General features: G+C 43.7%; 1 protein-coding gene across 5 annotated transcripts in view; it reads left to right on the top strand.

Moving 5' to 3' along the window:
- ACSL1 (acyl-CoA synthetase long chain family member 1) overlaps nt 1-15990 on the top strand; it is a 71484-nt gene that overhangs the window by 36579 nt on the left and 18915 nt on the right. For all 5 annotated transcript variants that reach the window (XM_027077112.2, XM_027077108.2, XM_027077110.2 and 2 more), the window contains exons 4-10: nt 3218-3282; nt 5846-5947; nt 8254-8353; nt 8575-8753; nt 14195-14227; nt 14409-14460; nt 15763-15836. In XM_027077112.2, coding sequence (XP_026932913.1) covers nt 3218-3282; nt 5846-5947; nt 8254-8353; nt 8575-8753; nt 14195-14227; nt 14409-14460; nt 15763-15836 — 605 coding nt within the window. The remainder of the gene's footprint in view (nt 1-3217; nt 3283-5845; nt 5948-8253; nt 8354-8574; nt 8754-14194; nt 14228-14408; nt 14461-15762; nt 15837-15990) is intronic.

Genomic DNA, 15990 nt, shown 5'->3' with positions numbered 1-15990 from the left:
CCTGCAGAACCGTAGGTGCTCTATTAATGTGTCCTCAGAGATGGAGAGAGTCCTCTCTACTTCCCCCCACCCCTCTTTTTGTTTCAGCCCCTTCATTTTGGCTTATTCCAGGTTACTCTCTAGAAATGGTCTTTGGGATCCACACGTTTGTTATTTAAATCTTTCGGTGGTTAGCTTTTATTTTTCCTACTGCTCCCTAGGCCATAGTCTCCTGACGGCCAGGGGCTGTGTGCTATTACTGTCTGTGTCCCCACGACATGTTGCATGTGGTATGTGCTCAGGAAGTGCCGTGGTTTTTACTTGATACTGGTAAAATTGGATTGCTCTGTTGTGTTTTTGCCCTGGTGTTCCTGTAGCAGATTCATTAAGCCCCACGATAAAGGGCGAGCATTTAATTTGTGAACTTCTTCAAAGTTAGGGGGAGGGGCAGGGTTTGTCTGTGATAGTAAATACCCATAAGGTACAGCAGCCTAACATAAGGCCACATCAAAATATTTGTATATATTCTATATATATAATAAATATATGTGGGTATGTATATGCATGTTCATATGTGTGTGTGACCTTTACCACTACCACAGAGTCACGTGTATAAGTGTTTATATGATTTTCCACTATTAGTAGAGAATGAACTCATCTAGGTCGTGTGGTAACTTACATTCTACTTCTGACTCTCCTCTCATCTTAGGACAGTAACTTTTTTTTTTTTGGTCACCTTCCTCTACTTGGAAAATGAGGGTCTTACGTGAATGTTTCCGAGAGGTTGAAGAAAACGAAGTTCAGTCTTCTTAACCTGTACTGATTGAAGGAAACTAGTCTGCAGATCACTTTGCCTTCTTCCCCCCACCCCAGAGGAGCTTTTTATTCTAAGCTTTAATTTTCTACACTACCATAAGATTAAGCCTTTACAGGAGAGCAAAATCCAGCCTCTAGATAAGGTAGTTAGGAGTCTGTTGAATGACAGGAGGAGCCAGCCAGCCTGGAGTTTTCAAACCTGGTCTTTTCAGACCGCATGCAGGAAGCCACTGCAAGGAGGGGCCCTCTGCCTGCCAGTCAGTGGATTCTTGTCCCCGGCTACACTGCATATCACCTGGGGAGCTTTTAAAAACCACCGAGGCCCAGGCCCCTTCCCTGTCCAATTACATCAAAAATTTTGTTAGTAGGGCCTGGGTATAGTATCTTTTTTTTAAGTTCCCAGTGTCCGGGAGCTGGAGTCTGCATATTTTTTTTTGTAAAGGGCCAGAGAGTAATGATGGTTGGATTTCAGGGCCATACAGTCTCTGCCATGACTGCTCAGCTGCAGTCTTAGATCATCCGTAAATGAACAAGCGAGGCCGTGTTCCAGTAAAACTGTATTTACAACAACAGGTGGCAGGCTTGATTCGGCCCCTGCCTACAGATCGCCAGTCCCTGTTCTTAAAGAATAAAATCACGTTATTTCGCATGGCAAATGTCTGAAAACAGCCTCTGATGAGCCTTGTGTTGTCCAGCGTGGCCTTTATTACAGTCCCTGTGAACTGAAGTGGGTCTGAGAATAAGGCCCTCTCTGCTCTTTCTGTTTGCATGAAGGCTGCTGTAGAGAAAGCCAGGACGTCAGTGTGGAGCAGAGAACTTGTCCAGCCTGGGTCCTCCCCGTGCTCACGACTGACCCACACACGCGGCACCCGTCTCTAGCGGGGGGACTCCGTGTAATAGGTCCAGCATATCAAGGCTGCCACGGGGGGCCGTGCTCCACCATCCCTCCCTCTTCTTCCAGTCCCACAGACCAAATCAGAACATCTGAACTGCCACTCGAGCCTGGAATGGGGAAGCCAGATATGCTATAGTCACAAGACAGAAATGCCGATACCCTGTTCAGAGGGGTGGTGACAAAACAGTCTGTAGTAGAAGCTGTGCAGACACACAGATGGTGGTAGGGCCCGTGTTTCTAGTCGAGAAACATTCGGGGGCAGGGGGCGCCTGGGTGGCTCAGTTGATTAAGTGTCTGACTTTGGCTCTCACGGTTCGTGAGTGGAAGCCCCGCGTTGGGCTCTGTGCTGATAGAACCTGGAGCCTGCCTTGAATTCTGTGTCTCCCTCTCTCTCTCTCTCTGCCTCTTCCTGGCTCGTGCTCTCTCTCTCTCTCTCTCCCGCTTTCTCAAAAATAAATAAACTTAAAAAAAAAAAAGAAACATTCTGGTATGTGGTCAACCCTGATCATCATCTGAATATGGCAGCTTTTTGTGGGGGGCTGGGGGTGGAGTGGACATAGTTTTCCTTCAACAGCTACAAACTGAGCATAAAGTTAGCTTGGGGTTAATCTGTAGAAAGAAACTTGCATAATTCCAAATATAAATGACTTGAATGATATTCATTACTGTGCTAGCACTTAGTGTGAATAATTAATACCGAGTTTTCTTTCTTCCTGTTTATTCGTTACCTGGGTTAGAATCAGAACACATCCTGATATTTCTTTCTTTTCTTTTTTTTTTCAATGTTCATTTTATTTTTGAGAGAGAGAGAGTGCATGTGGGGGGGGGGGCGGGAAGGGCAGAGAGAGAGTGGGAGAGAGAATCCCAAACAAGCTCTGCAATGTCAGTGCAGAGCCCGACGTAGGACTCGATCCCACTAACCTAGAGATCGTGACCTGAGCCCAAATCAAGAGTCAGACGCTTAACGCCACCCAGGTGCTCCCATCCTGATATTTCTTAACGTTTACTTTTATAAATACCCCCTTATTTTCTCTCATTTTGCATCTTTTCTTTATTTTTGTTTCTCTGCAATTAAGACTTCGCCTGTGTAAATAAAGTCCAGGTCATCAGAATTTGGACATTGAAGAATCGTATTTTCCTTTTTACATTCTGAGTTAGAATGCTTTAAATTTAGAAATTTAGAGGGAGTCTTCTGAACACCTACACCAGAATTTCTTTGCCATTCAGCTCCTGACTCCTTTCTAAACCGATAGGGTATTGAAAAAGAATTCACAAATTGAGTGTCTTTAAAAATTGTATTTACCTATATCCTCTCATTTTTTCCCTCTTCTCCCACTCCATTTAAGAAACAAAATAGAAACAAACAAATGAGACCAAAACCTAGGAAGGACATATTTCCGACCTGAACTCATTATTTCTAATCAAGGGACAAAAGTCTGTCTACCTGATCCTTTATAGAATGGAGTACAAATTAGAATATTTATGCATGTTAAGCCCGTTTTTTGTTTTTTGTTTTCCTTTTTCCAGATAATGGCCCTTGTTTAGGCTCTCGGAAGCCAGACCAACCCTATGAATGGCTTTCATACAAAGAGGTGAGTTTTCTGGCTCTGTGTGTCCTCGTACAGGATGTGGTACTGAAATAGGTCAGCTCTTGGAGATGCTGTGAGGGCTGGAGGGTCGCTACTGAGTCCCTGTGTTGCACTAGCTCAGAGCTTCAGGAACAATGTGCAGCATGCAAGAGAAGTCTTACACAGCAATTTGGGGAAAAACTGGTTAAGTAACTTAATTGGTGGTTCAAAAGCACTTTATTTTAGACTTACATTGGATGTATTATGGAGTTGAATTTAATTCTAAGATGACGTTCTAGAAGTGTGCTCAGAGTCCATGGGAGAACAGAATTTCTCCTCTGCCTTGAGGGGTACTAGTGATATTTAGAAGCCCCAACATAGAGTAGCCCTCTCATGTGATAGATGAGGAAAATATACCCCAGGAAAGGATGGGCCTCGCCTAACGTCACAAGCTGGTCAATGACAGAAACAGGAGCAGAAGCGAGGTCCATACCTTCCGGTACAGGGCTCTTTGGTGCATTGTATAAACCTGACCAACTTGGGACTGCGCTGACATAGAGCCCCAGGCGGCCATAGTGAGCAGAACAGATATGCGGAAGTGTCACCTGTGTTACTGTATAAACACAAAGGAGGCTGGGATCTGGGTGTATTTCTCTTTATTCCTGTGACTCTGCGGTCCTAGCTGATCCACAGCTACATCTGTTTCAGTAGTTTCCACTGGCAGGGAGGGAGCAGAGCAGGAAGATGCTGCTTTTTATTTCGATCGTGATAGCAAGACATCTCGATGCCCCCGCCTCTCCCTGGGGAGGCAGGACCCCAAGGACGTATGGGAGCCACCGGAAGCATCAGTTTCTGCTGCCTTTTGTTTCCGGCACAGCTGTCGGGGAAATGGCTCCCTGCCATAGAGGCAGATCATCCTGTGGCATTCATGAATCCACGTGAGCTTCCTCCTTGCACGTTTGGCAGCTGTGCTCTGGAGTGTATATGTGACAGGGGAGTCGTCACGAGGAGCCACAAAGCCGGCTCGAGAATAGTGCTCGCTGGCCCTCCCTAGACTGAACCCCACACCACTTTTCCTTCCCTTCCCTCCCCTCATCTGAGGATCAGTGAGATGCAGAAGGCTTGGCTTGGGTATCTCTTGACAGAGAGCCAAGAGGCAGAACAGCTTAGCGGACCTTTCTTGGGGAAGGAGGGATGAGATGCGTGGCCCGGGGGACCAGAGGGATTTCACCGCTTTTCGTGTGCCTTTCCAGAGCCAAGGTAAAATAGCCGCCAAGGTCCCTTATTTTCGCGAGGGGTGTAGAAACAGTTGTGCACGTGTGCATTGGACACGTAACGCTGCATGGTGGTGTTCAGGCCTCCCAGAATCCACAGGTGTGTTGTGAATTACTTGTGTTAGATGCTGGCTGGAAGGCAGAAGACAGGTCCGTTGCAGATGGGACTTTTCAAGGCAGACTGAAAATCACGGCGGTTCCTGAAGGTGTTAATCCGTGTTTTGTACATTTCAGCCAGAGGCTGGTGACGATATAAAACAGGACATAACAGAAGCCAGCTTTGGATTTGTAGACTTAAGTCTTCTGGTCAGCCTGGTGCCTCTGCCCTTTGCGGGGCTAGGAACCCTGTGAGGTTTTCTGAGGGAAAACCTGAGGGAGCCTCTTTCTAGAGATACAAATGCACACACACTAGCCTAGAAAGCTCCGCAAACCAGGGTAGCATCTCACGGGTTCCCGTCCCTTATGTGCAAGCAGAGGTTGTGAGAAGGCTGGGGGATATGGAAACATCATTCTTGCTGTCACCTCACCTTTCAGCTCTCGTTCCCATAGGCAGAGCGAGGTGGCACTGTGTGCCAGGACAAATGGGGTTCTGGGCAGGAACAGGTGTGGCTTCATTCCCTACGGGCATGCGTGGGAATTCGGACTGCTCCCGAGAACTCAGCAACTGAGATGAAGAAAATAACTCCAAACTTTAAGATGAAAAAAAAAATTTCTTTGTAGTTAATTCGGGGTGGGAATGGGGAGAGGTTGGGGGCAGGTTTATAATCCTACCTCATTTTTATGAATCTACCTATTTTTACTTAGTTGCAATAATACTATTTATTTACTTACTCATTTTACTTAAAATTGTCACAAGTTTTTTGAAGGTGTCCCCCAAACTTGCTAGTTCTGTATTTATAGCAAATGACAAGTTTGGGCTGCTTTGCTGCTCTTTATAAATGCAAGTAATTTCTATCATTCTACGTCCTCGCATTACTTTTATAATTTTATAAAACTAAAGTGTAAAATAGAAATGTGCGTGAGAAGCCCGGGCATCCAGTGACCTCTGACCTGCAGCTGTCGGAATCCGATTCCTCTGCTTTGCAGAAGGAACCCTATGACCAGTTCTCCTAATAGTGAGTTCTGGTGAAGCCAGCCTCGTGTTTTACAAAACTGTAGGGCTGACGGAACCCCGTTCGCTCCTGCTGCCCTTCGCCGTGTGGCGCCACTTGCTGGCCAAGGTAGCAGACTCGGTCGGCTGTCACTCCAGTGAGCTTTGTTCCCTGAGCTGGGCCTGATGTGGTTCCTGATTTTTTTTTTCCTCCCCATTTCAGGTTGCGGACATGTCAGAGTGTGTGGGCTCAGCGCTCATCCAGAAGGGCTTCAAGACTTCCCCGGATCAGTACATTGGCATCTTTTCTCAGAATAGACCTGAGGTATTGACCGTTAGACGCCAGTTGTGTGCGGTTTTGAGAGTCCTCACATGTAAGAGCCAACTGGAGTTCATACAGACCTTTGCTTGGGACCCGATTTTGTGCTCTGATCTCTACTGAGCATATGTCTCTATGTTATTCCTTAGAAAGTTACACATATGAAAACCCAGGCTCAGGCCTCCTTGGCCTTTAGGTGGAAAAAATCTATATATCACTTTTTGATTGTTGGTTTTTGTTTTTTCAAAAACCAGGTCCCAAACAAAAACTAAGAAGGAAGTTACTAGAACAGATAACTAACAAAGAATCCTCCTAGCCTCCAGGCCTACCTCTGTGATTAGAAAAATAGCATCAATAAATTATAGAGAAACTTGGATACGTATTTGGCAGTAGCAGACTCCCCTCTTTGCTTTCTGAAAGGTGGGAGCTTTCCCTGTGATCAGGTTACAAAATTTAAAATACCAGGGGCAGCGGGAAAAGTACCTCACCACGAGTCAGCCTCGGTGTAGACACGGTCTGTCTGGCTGCCAAGGCCCCTGCGTGGTGCTTCTGTAAACCCTTGCATTAAGGTCAATTTAAATGAGAAGCTCTTCTGGAGCTGTTGTTCCAAATATATATAATACACGTATTATAGCGTTGGTGAACAAATGGCATAACTTGGCTTGGAAAAATTCAAGCACTAGGCTCGAAGGAATTGAATTCGTTCTTGTGTCTAAAAGACATGTTGGCTCAATCGCTGTGCTATCGACTATTTGATAAATTAGGCTGGTTTCCTAGAGTTTTATGTACTGGTAAGGGATACACAGCATTTTCCACAGTTGGACTACGACTAGGCTTATGGAATTTCGTTTCTTTCATTGTAAGTGAAACCCATTCAAGTGAACACATCCCAGATGTTTGCGTTAGTGGCATTTTATGCTGAATCTATAACTAGGACCTTACTTCATAGGGTAAGCTCCTTCCTACATTTATGAACTAGTTTAATAGATGTGTATGGAGCACCTACTATGTGCCAGGCATCGTGAGGCACCAAAGCACAACAGTGATTTGGATCCTTCTCTTAAGGTACCGTATGAGGGAAGACCAGCCCGTAGGGTGTTGCTTTGTCTGTAGCGTGGCAAGCGTGGACACAGGGAAAAGGGTTATGGGGAGCTCAGTCAAGGAGGACTTCCTGGAGGTGGCCTCCTAGTGGAGTCTTGAAGGATATGAGAGCAGGGAAGCTAAGGGAGTGTCCAGAACAATGACATGTTTGCATCAAGCAGCGTATCTGTGCTGGGGGTTGAGGGATTTCAATCTGGTAGAGCTTGGAGGGGCAGGGAAGACAGGACTACATGTGCCACATGGACCCTGCTGAGGAGCTTGGACCTGCCCTCCATGTTGGTAACTTGAAACTGATGCTAGGAAAGAAAAAGGAGCAAAACTGCCCCAGACCGAGTGAATGTAAGTGGGGTGTGCTGCCTTTCCACAGCAGCTGTGCCTTTATCTGCGCCGTGGCCGCGTGTCGGATTCCACAGATTCGAGACCTGCAGCTGGAGATGAGGGGCACCACCAAGGATTTTTAGCGAAAGGCTCATCTTGCCATGTTTGACTTGTAGGCAGATCAGTTGCCACATGGCTGATGAGTTAGAGGCAAGGAGACCGGTCCCTGTACCACTTCTTCATCACTTTTCTGGGGAGATTTTGCCCAGAACATCTTTCCTGTTAGACAGGGGTGTCCCTCCTTCCCCAGTTCCCAGGTCTCACCGCACACGGCTGCACAGCTGATCTTCTCACACCCCAGGGCCTCCATTTCACCGAGAAGCCCTCAGTAGCCGCGCATTACCTGGGGATGGGGCCAGGCCCCTCCACAGACCACCTGCGACCCTGCCTGCCGGGGCACCCTTGAGTGCTCACTGCCCTCCCCCCTGCTTTTGTTCACGCAGTCCCCGCTCCTGGAGTCTCCTTGCCTTTCTCTCCATCTGTCCAAACCGTGCTGCCCTTGCAGAGGGCGAGCTCAGTCACGTGCCCCGTGGAGGTGGGTCACTTCCGGCTCCCTCGTGTCTGAGCCGGTCACTATCTCGTACGGTTAATTATCTTCTCACATATTTGCCTCGATTCTTCCGGCCAACTGCACTGTCCTTCTAAGAAGCGGGCAGGTGTTTTGTTTGCATCGTGAATCCTCCGTGGTGCCTGGCACATAGGAGTAGACACACAAATGTTGATTTTGCCCCATCCAGTGTTTCCACTTTGAATCTCTCTAGAGTGTTGTTCTCCTTGGAGTGGTTCCATGATGACATCTCGTTTTCTTTCCCTGACCTTTACTGTTCATTTAGTGGGTGATCATTGAACAGGGATGCTTTGCTTACTCCATGGTGTCCGTTCCCCTCTATGATACGCTTGGAGCTGAAGCCATCACCTACATAGTCAACAAAGGTATGTCTGGGGTCTTCAGGTGGGCACTGGCCTAGTTATCAGTTAGATTTGATGACTTTACATTTGGTTATATTTGATTTGATAGGGATTTTATGTTTAAATACACACCTGTCTTTCTATTCAAAGACTGTAAGTCCTGAAAATAGCCTGGTGTCAGATGTCATACAGTCAGGCTTTTAATATCTCGGAGCTCATTCTTCATTGTATCTCTTCATTCCCAGCCGAACTCTCTCTGGTTTTTGTTGACAAGCCAGAGAAGGCCAACACGCTATTAGAAGGTGTAGAAAATAAGTTAACGCCAGGCCTTAAAACCATAGTCGTCATGGACTCCTATGGCATTGATCTGTTAGAACGAGGCAAAAGGTGTGGCGTGGAAATCATCAGTCTGAAGGCAATGGAGGTGAGTCATCCTTCCCACTTCCCTGGTGGGTGCCCCTGAGGCCATTTTGGCTCACATGTGGTATCCAGTGCAATCATGCAATCCTAGCTCTGGTTGGGCATCGCAGCAACCCATAAAAGACATAGGATGGAAATTGCTGCCTCATTACTGGAAGGAAGGATTCTACATGCGTGTCTCAGTGTGAATCCATCACATCTGATAAAAAGTACTCTCGTAAAACAAGTTGCAGGTGCTTACACATTTATTCTAGAGCACTGACCAGCCATGCCAATAAATGGTAGAAATGTGAATTTCTTTTTTTCTTCTTAATGTTTATTTATTTTTGAGAGAGAGAGAGAGAGAGTACAAGCGGAGGAGGGGCAGATAGAGGGGACAGAGGATTCAAAGCAGGCTCTGTGCTGACAGCAGTGAGCCCGATGTGGGGCTCAAACTCGTGAACTGTGAGATCCTGACCTGAGCCGAAGTTGGATGCTCAACCAACTGAGCCACCCAAGTGCTCCAGAAATGTGAATTTCTGATTCAGGTGGAGATTTAAGTTTGTATGTCTTTTTAGCCTTTAATGCCATTTACTTACTGATTTGTTTCTAAAATGGAGCCAGCTATAGAAATCTGCCTCATTATTCTTTTTCCCAAGTTGCTTTTGTAGCGTCCTGGTGGATTTCCAGCATAGATGTTTGATTTGGTTTATTTTTATATTAAATTTCTTGAGATTCACCTTAATCAGAACTTTAAGGGTAACCATTCTAGGAAAACGAATGTGGCGTATATTTAAATTGGTTGTTTGACATCACATGTAAAAAGCTGATTCTCCCAGTTGGATTTGGATTAGAGTTTAATCCAGAGAAGCTAGTAAGAGGAGGATCTTGTCAGGTACATATCACAGGAATTGGCTGTTCTCCTTCTGAAAATGTTATAAATATTTTCCTAGAACTGTTATAAATAGGGTTTGAAATTTTACTTATAGTTCTCCTTCTACAAGGAATTGGAGGCTATAAACAAGGATCTATATAATACCTTTCCGGAGGAACTTAGCGGTCATAGAGAAACTAATTTGTTCTAACAGAGCCTTCTGCCTCACATTTATACAGAGACGCACACAGTAGAATAGATGCTTAGTCCATAAGAATGGGTGTGCTGTACTGTTCAGTTGGGTTTTTAGCTAGCTTTTTACCTAGCATTTCTGCACATTTGTTAATTTCACTTGTGATCGCAATAATGCCATTTACAATGTAATTTTTTTCCTCCATCTTTTCCCTAACCCCACCACACAAACGTGCACACGCATGCACACACCCACAGGGATTTTTTGGTATTTTTTTATTTTTCTATGATGACATAATTTTAAGATTAAAAAATTTAGGTAAATGAAGATTGTAATGTAAAGTTAACATTAAAGATTTTATTTATAAAAGACATTGTTTTCCACTTACCTGTGTCATATGATTCATACTTGGGTTTTAAAAATTTGTAAGCAAAAGATTAAGTAATTTTTAAGAAGGGAATTTAACATTGGCCTTCTGGTTGATCATATGATCAAGTTTATGTTGATATATAGGATCAAAAAGAGAAATATTGGTATTTGGAGTTTTTGCTTTTGGGGGATATTTTATTATGAATATTTTCAGACATGCAAACAAGAACAGGTACAAAGTACCAAGAATTGTACAGTAGACTGCCATATGCCCACCAAACATCTGCAGCTAATGTTTTAATATATTTGCTTTATCACATATTCGTGCATTACTCTGTCCCTCTATTCATTCATTATCTTTTTTTAATGCATTTTCATTAAGTTGCAGATTTTATTACCCCCAAATACTTCAGCATGTTATTCAATAACTAGAATTCAGTTTTCCTCCTGGGCAAGGTTTTTTGTTTTGTTTTGTTTGGGCATTTGGAGCCTGTAGATGGCAACTCATTTATTTTTATGGTTGCCGTACTCTTTTCTACATGATGTCATTATACAGGTTTGAAGCTGTGAACCTTCTTGGCATATAGGGCACTAATTTTGATCATGTGTGTTCCCAATAAAATAAAAGCCAAACTGCATGTAGCTGTGGCTGTATTTTACTTAATATCAATTTTTGAAGAATTAGAGATCTCAAGAAGTTATGTAAGAATTTTGAACAGATGAGTGGAGATTTGGGTCTGATAAAGATTACTTTTAAAAAAAAAGGAATTATTTTTGCTTTAGTTCTTAGTTGACTTCTATTTGGACTTCACTGTTCCTGTTTTTAATCAGCAGTCTATTATATACATAATTTAAAATGTAGTTAAGATTAAAAATGGTTTGGGGTGCCTGGGTGGCTCAGTCAGTTAGGCATCTGGCTCTTGATTTCAGCTCAGGTCATGATCTCACTGTTAATTGGATCAAGCCCTGCATTGGGCTCTGCACTGACAGTGTAGAACCTGTTTGGGATTCTCACTCTCTTTCCCTCCGTCTCTGCCCCTCCCCTGCTTGTGTGCTATCTCTCTTTCTCTCTCTCAAAATAAGTAAACTTTTTTTTAAATTTTTTTTTGTTTTATTGTTTTTTAATTTTTATTTATTTTTTTAATTTACATCCAAGTTAGTTAGCATATAGTACAACCATTATTTCAGGAGTAGATTCCTTAATGCCCCTTACCCATTTAGCCCATACCTCCTCCCACAACCCCTCCAGTAACCCTCTCCTTATTACTCAGCTATTTAAGTCTCCTTATGTTTGTGTCCTTAAGTCTCTTATGTTTGTGTCCCCCTCCCTGTTTTTATATTATTTTTGCTTCCCTTCCCTTATGTTCATCTGTTTTGTGTCTTAAAGTCCTCATATGAGTGAAGTCATAAGATATTTGTCTTTCTCTGACTTAACTAATTTCACTTAGCATAATACCCTCTAGTTCCATCCACGTAGTTGCAAAGGGCAAGATTTCACTCTTTTTGATTGCTGAGTAATACTCCATTGTGTGTGTGAGCATGCGTGTGTGTGTGTATATATTTATGTATACATATATATATAAATATATACACACACACCACATCTTCTTTATCCATTCATCCATCGATGGACATTTGGGCTCTTTCCATAACTTTAGCTATTATTGATAGTACTGCTATAAACATTGGGGTGCATGTGCCCCTTCAAAACAGCATACCCGTATCCCTTGGGTAAATACCTAGTAGTGCAATTGCTGGGTCATAGGGTAGTTCTATTTTTAATTTTTTGAGGAACCTCCATACTGTTTTCCAGAGTGGCTGTACCAATTTGCATTCCCACCAGCAGTGCAAAAGACGTCCTCTTTGTCCGCATCCTCACCAACATCTCTTGTTGCCTGAATTGTTAATGTTAGCCCTTCTGACAGGTGTGAGGGGGTATCTCACTGTGGTCTTGATTTGTATTTTCCTGATGATGAGTGATGTTAAGCATTTTTTCATGGGTCGGTTGGCCATGTGGATGTCTTCTTTGGAGAAGTGTCTATTCATGTTTTTTGCCCATTTCTTCACTGGATTATTTGTTTTTTGGGTGGTGAGTTTGATAAGTTCTCTATAGATTTTGGATACTAACCCCTTATCGGATATGTCGTTTGCAAATACCTTCTCCCATTCTGACAGTTACCTTTTAGTTTTGCTGATTGTTTCCTTCGCTATGCAGAAGGTTTTTATTTTAACAAGGTCCCAATAGTTCATTTTTGCTTTTGTTTCCCTTCCCTTGTCCGGAGACATGTTGAATAAGAAGCTGCTGTGGCCAGGGTCAAAGAGGTTTTTGCCTGCTTTCTCCTCTAGTATTTTGATGACTTCCTGTCTTACATTTAGGTCTTTCATCCATTTTGACTTTATTTTCGTATATGGAGTAAGAAAGTGGTCCAGGTTCATTTTTCTGCATGTTACTGTCCAGTTTTCCCAGCACCACTTGCTGAAGAGACTGTCTTTATTCCATTGGACATTCTTTCCTGCTTCGTCAAAGATTAGTTGGCCATATGTTTGTGGGCCCATTTCTGGGTTCTCTATTCTGTCCCATTGATCTGAGTGTCTGTTCTTGTGCCAGTACCATACTGTCTTGATGATTACAGCTTTGTAGTACAGCTTAAAGTCCGAAATAAATAAACTTTTTTAAAAAAATGGTTTAAAAGTGTATGCTGGGCAGAAACTCACTGAGCCCTAAGCACACTGATCGACTTTCCATGTAATTCTAGCATGCTCACTCCATATGCTCATTCAAGCTATTCTGTTTTAATAGGAAAGGAATATAAATAGTTCATTAAAGAAATTAATAGCTAATTGAAGTGGCCACCAAGATACCTCCATGCAGTGAACTGAACAACATCACAATGGACCCCAGGTAGTGACTGGGAACCAGCTGCTGGGAGATGCATCCTCGGAAATGAACCTGCAGCTCTTCGTGTCCATCCAGCAGTGCTCTTCCGTCTTCTGTCATGGACACTTTTATTTTTTTTTAAGTTTGTTTATTTATTTTGAGAGAGAGAGAGAGAGAGAATGAATGGGAGAGGGGCAGAGAGAGAGGGAGAGAGAATCGCAAGCAGGCTCTGCACTGTTAGCGCAGAGCCCAACACAGGGCTTGAACCCACGAACTGTGAGATCGTGACCTGAGCCGAAACCAAGAGTCAGAGGCTCAACCAACTGAGCCACCCAGGAGCCCCATGTCAAGGACTGTTTTATAATCTGAGGTTCCCAAATCTTTTATCCACTCCATGTGAGGAGTGTAGATATTTGAGCCTGTAGCATTTCATCCTGCAGGGACTGCCGGTGATCCAGTCATCCAGAGCTGGGTGACCACACGTCGGTGCTGTGCTCTGGTCTCAGGAGGGTGCAGAGCATCTGCAGTTCTTTGGTTATGACTATGGTTTGCTTTTGGTCAAGAGCCAGCCATAAAAGGGTGTGGGAGTGCGGACAAGAAATCCATCATAAAAAACCTCTGATTGCTGTCTTTTGGATAAATCCTGTTTCAAGGGCTAGTCCTGACACCATTTATTTGGTTTTATAGGAGAGAAGACAACTGGAAAATGGCTCCTTTTTAAAAAAATTTATTAATGTTTATTTATTTTTGAGAGAGTGAGAGAGAGAACGTGCATGGTGGGGGAGGGACAGAGAGAGAGGGAGACACAGAATCTGAAGCAGGCTCCAGGCTCTGAACTGTCAGCACAGAGCCCGACGCGGGGCTCGAACTCAAGAACCGTGAGATCATGACCTGAGTGGAAGTCAGATGCTTGAGCAACTGAGCCACTAAGATGCCCCTGGGAAATGGCTTGTTAGAGCAATGCATCAATATGTCACTTCAGGTTAATGAAAGTGGTCAGTTTCTTTCATTTGAAACAGACGCTGTCTTTGAGGCAGCTCTGAGTGAATCCCACAGTAGAGTCAAGTTGAAGTGACTTTATCGATGTCGCCTTATTCTTTACATTTTGAAAATGTTTCCATTTAAGATTTTTTTTTTTCTCTTCTCCTTAAGGACCTGGGAAGAGCCAACAGACAGAGACCTAAGGTGAGTACACGATGTCAGCCCTGCTAAGCCCTGCTGATAACTAGTCTCCAAGACTGGTAGAAACCTTGGGGATCAATGTATGGCTTACAGTTTTCTTTCTGTTCTGACTTACACCACCTTTGGGTTTGTTTGTTTGTTTGTTTGTTTGTTTGTTTGTGTGTTTGTTTTTAATGTGCTCTAGCCGCCAGCACCTGAAGATCTTGCAGTGATTTGCTTCACCAGTGGAACTACAGGTAAGGCTTGAAATGCAGTTGCCTCTTTTTTTTTTTTATATGAAATTTATTGTCAAATCGGTTTCCATACAACACCCAGTGCTCATCCCAAAAGGTGCCCTCCTCAATGCCCATCACCCACCCTCGCCTCCCTCCCACCCCCATCAACCCTCAGTTCTCAGTTTTTAGGAGTCTCTTATGTTTTGGCTCCCTCCCTCTCTAACCTTTTCTTTTTTTCCTTCCCCTCCCCCATGGTCTTCTGTTAAGTTTCTCAGGATCCACGTAAGAGTGAAAACATATGGTATCTTTCTCTGTATGACTTATTTCACTTAATGATGATTTCTCTGTATGACTTATTTCACTTAATGATGATTTCACTTAAATATGACTTATTTTCACTTAATACCCTCCAGTTCCATCCACGTTGCTACAAAAGGCCAAATTTCATTCTTTCTCGTTGCCAAGTAGTATTCTATTGTGTTTATAAACCACAATTTCTTTATCCATTCATCAGTTGATGGACATTTAGGCTCTTTCCATAATTTGGCTATTGGTGAAAGTGCTGCTATAAACATTGGGGTACAAGTGCCCCTATGCATCAGCACTCCTGAGTGGCTAAAATGAACAAATCAGGAGACTGTAGATGCTGGTGAGGATGTGGAGAAACGGGAACCCTCTTGCACTGTTGGTGGGAATGCAAACTGGTGCAGCTGCTCTGGAAAACAGTGTGGAGGTTCTTCAAAAAATTAAAAATAGACCTACCCTATGACCCAGCAGTAGCACTGCTAGGAATTTACCCAATGAAATGCAGTTGCTTCTAAGTGGTATCTGGAGGTGTGTATTCCCTGCCCCCTTTCTTGGGTGACCGACAGGTGACGTAGTTGAACTACAGATGGACTAAAAGCAGAGGAGACAGAAGTGTTGCGAGCGCAGTGTCCTTGTGGCCCTGTCAGACATTCCCAGAATCTGAGTGTGCCGTGTATTTCCTCAGACATTTATTGAAGGCGACAGTGGATCCGCCCGTTTCTTGGGATAAACCAACATTTTATTTCCAGAAATAAAATTCCTGTTTTCTCCTCTTCCCACTACACACGCCCTCTAACACTCACCCATGTTAATAAAGGTTGTTTAAGACAATCTTTTCATGTAAAGGATTGCAGATTGTTTAGGGATTTAATGTCATTCAGCATCTGGCTTTCACAGTTGCACCGAACACTAGAGGCATTTGAGGCCCCAATTATACAGGGTTCTGGGCTTCCTTAATTCCTGTCATGTGGGGATGGCGTTTCTTTAACTTGGTTTCTGCTCATGTGTGTTCCTCAGGCTACCCCAAAGGAGCCCTGATCACTCATCAAAATATAGTGAGTGATTGTTCAGCTTTTGTGAAAATAACAGAGGTAAGTGTTTGGTATATTGCCATCTTTCTTCACGCTCAGTGGTTGGTACTAGGCCTCAAGAATGAAAGTGTTTTATGGCAGAACCGCCATGTTTGGTCCCTGCTGTGTTTGGAGCACTGTTTGACGTGGCGATGAGGTCTGAGCTCTAATATGG

The sequence above is a fragment of the Acinonyx jubatus genome, chromosome B1, assembly GCF_027475565.1.
Source record: "Acinonyx jubatus isolate Ajub_Pintada_27869175 chromosome B1, VMU_Ajub_asm_v1.0, whole genome shotgun sequence".
NCBI classification, from domain to species: Eukaryota; Metazoa; Chordata; class Mammalia; order Carnivora; family Felidae; genus Acinonyx; species Acinonyx jubatus.
This window is presented reverse-complemented; position numbering and strand designations above follow the sequence as displayed.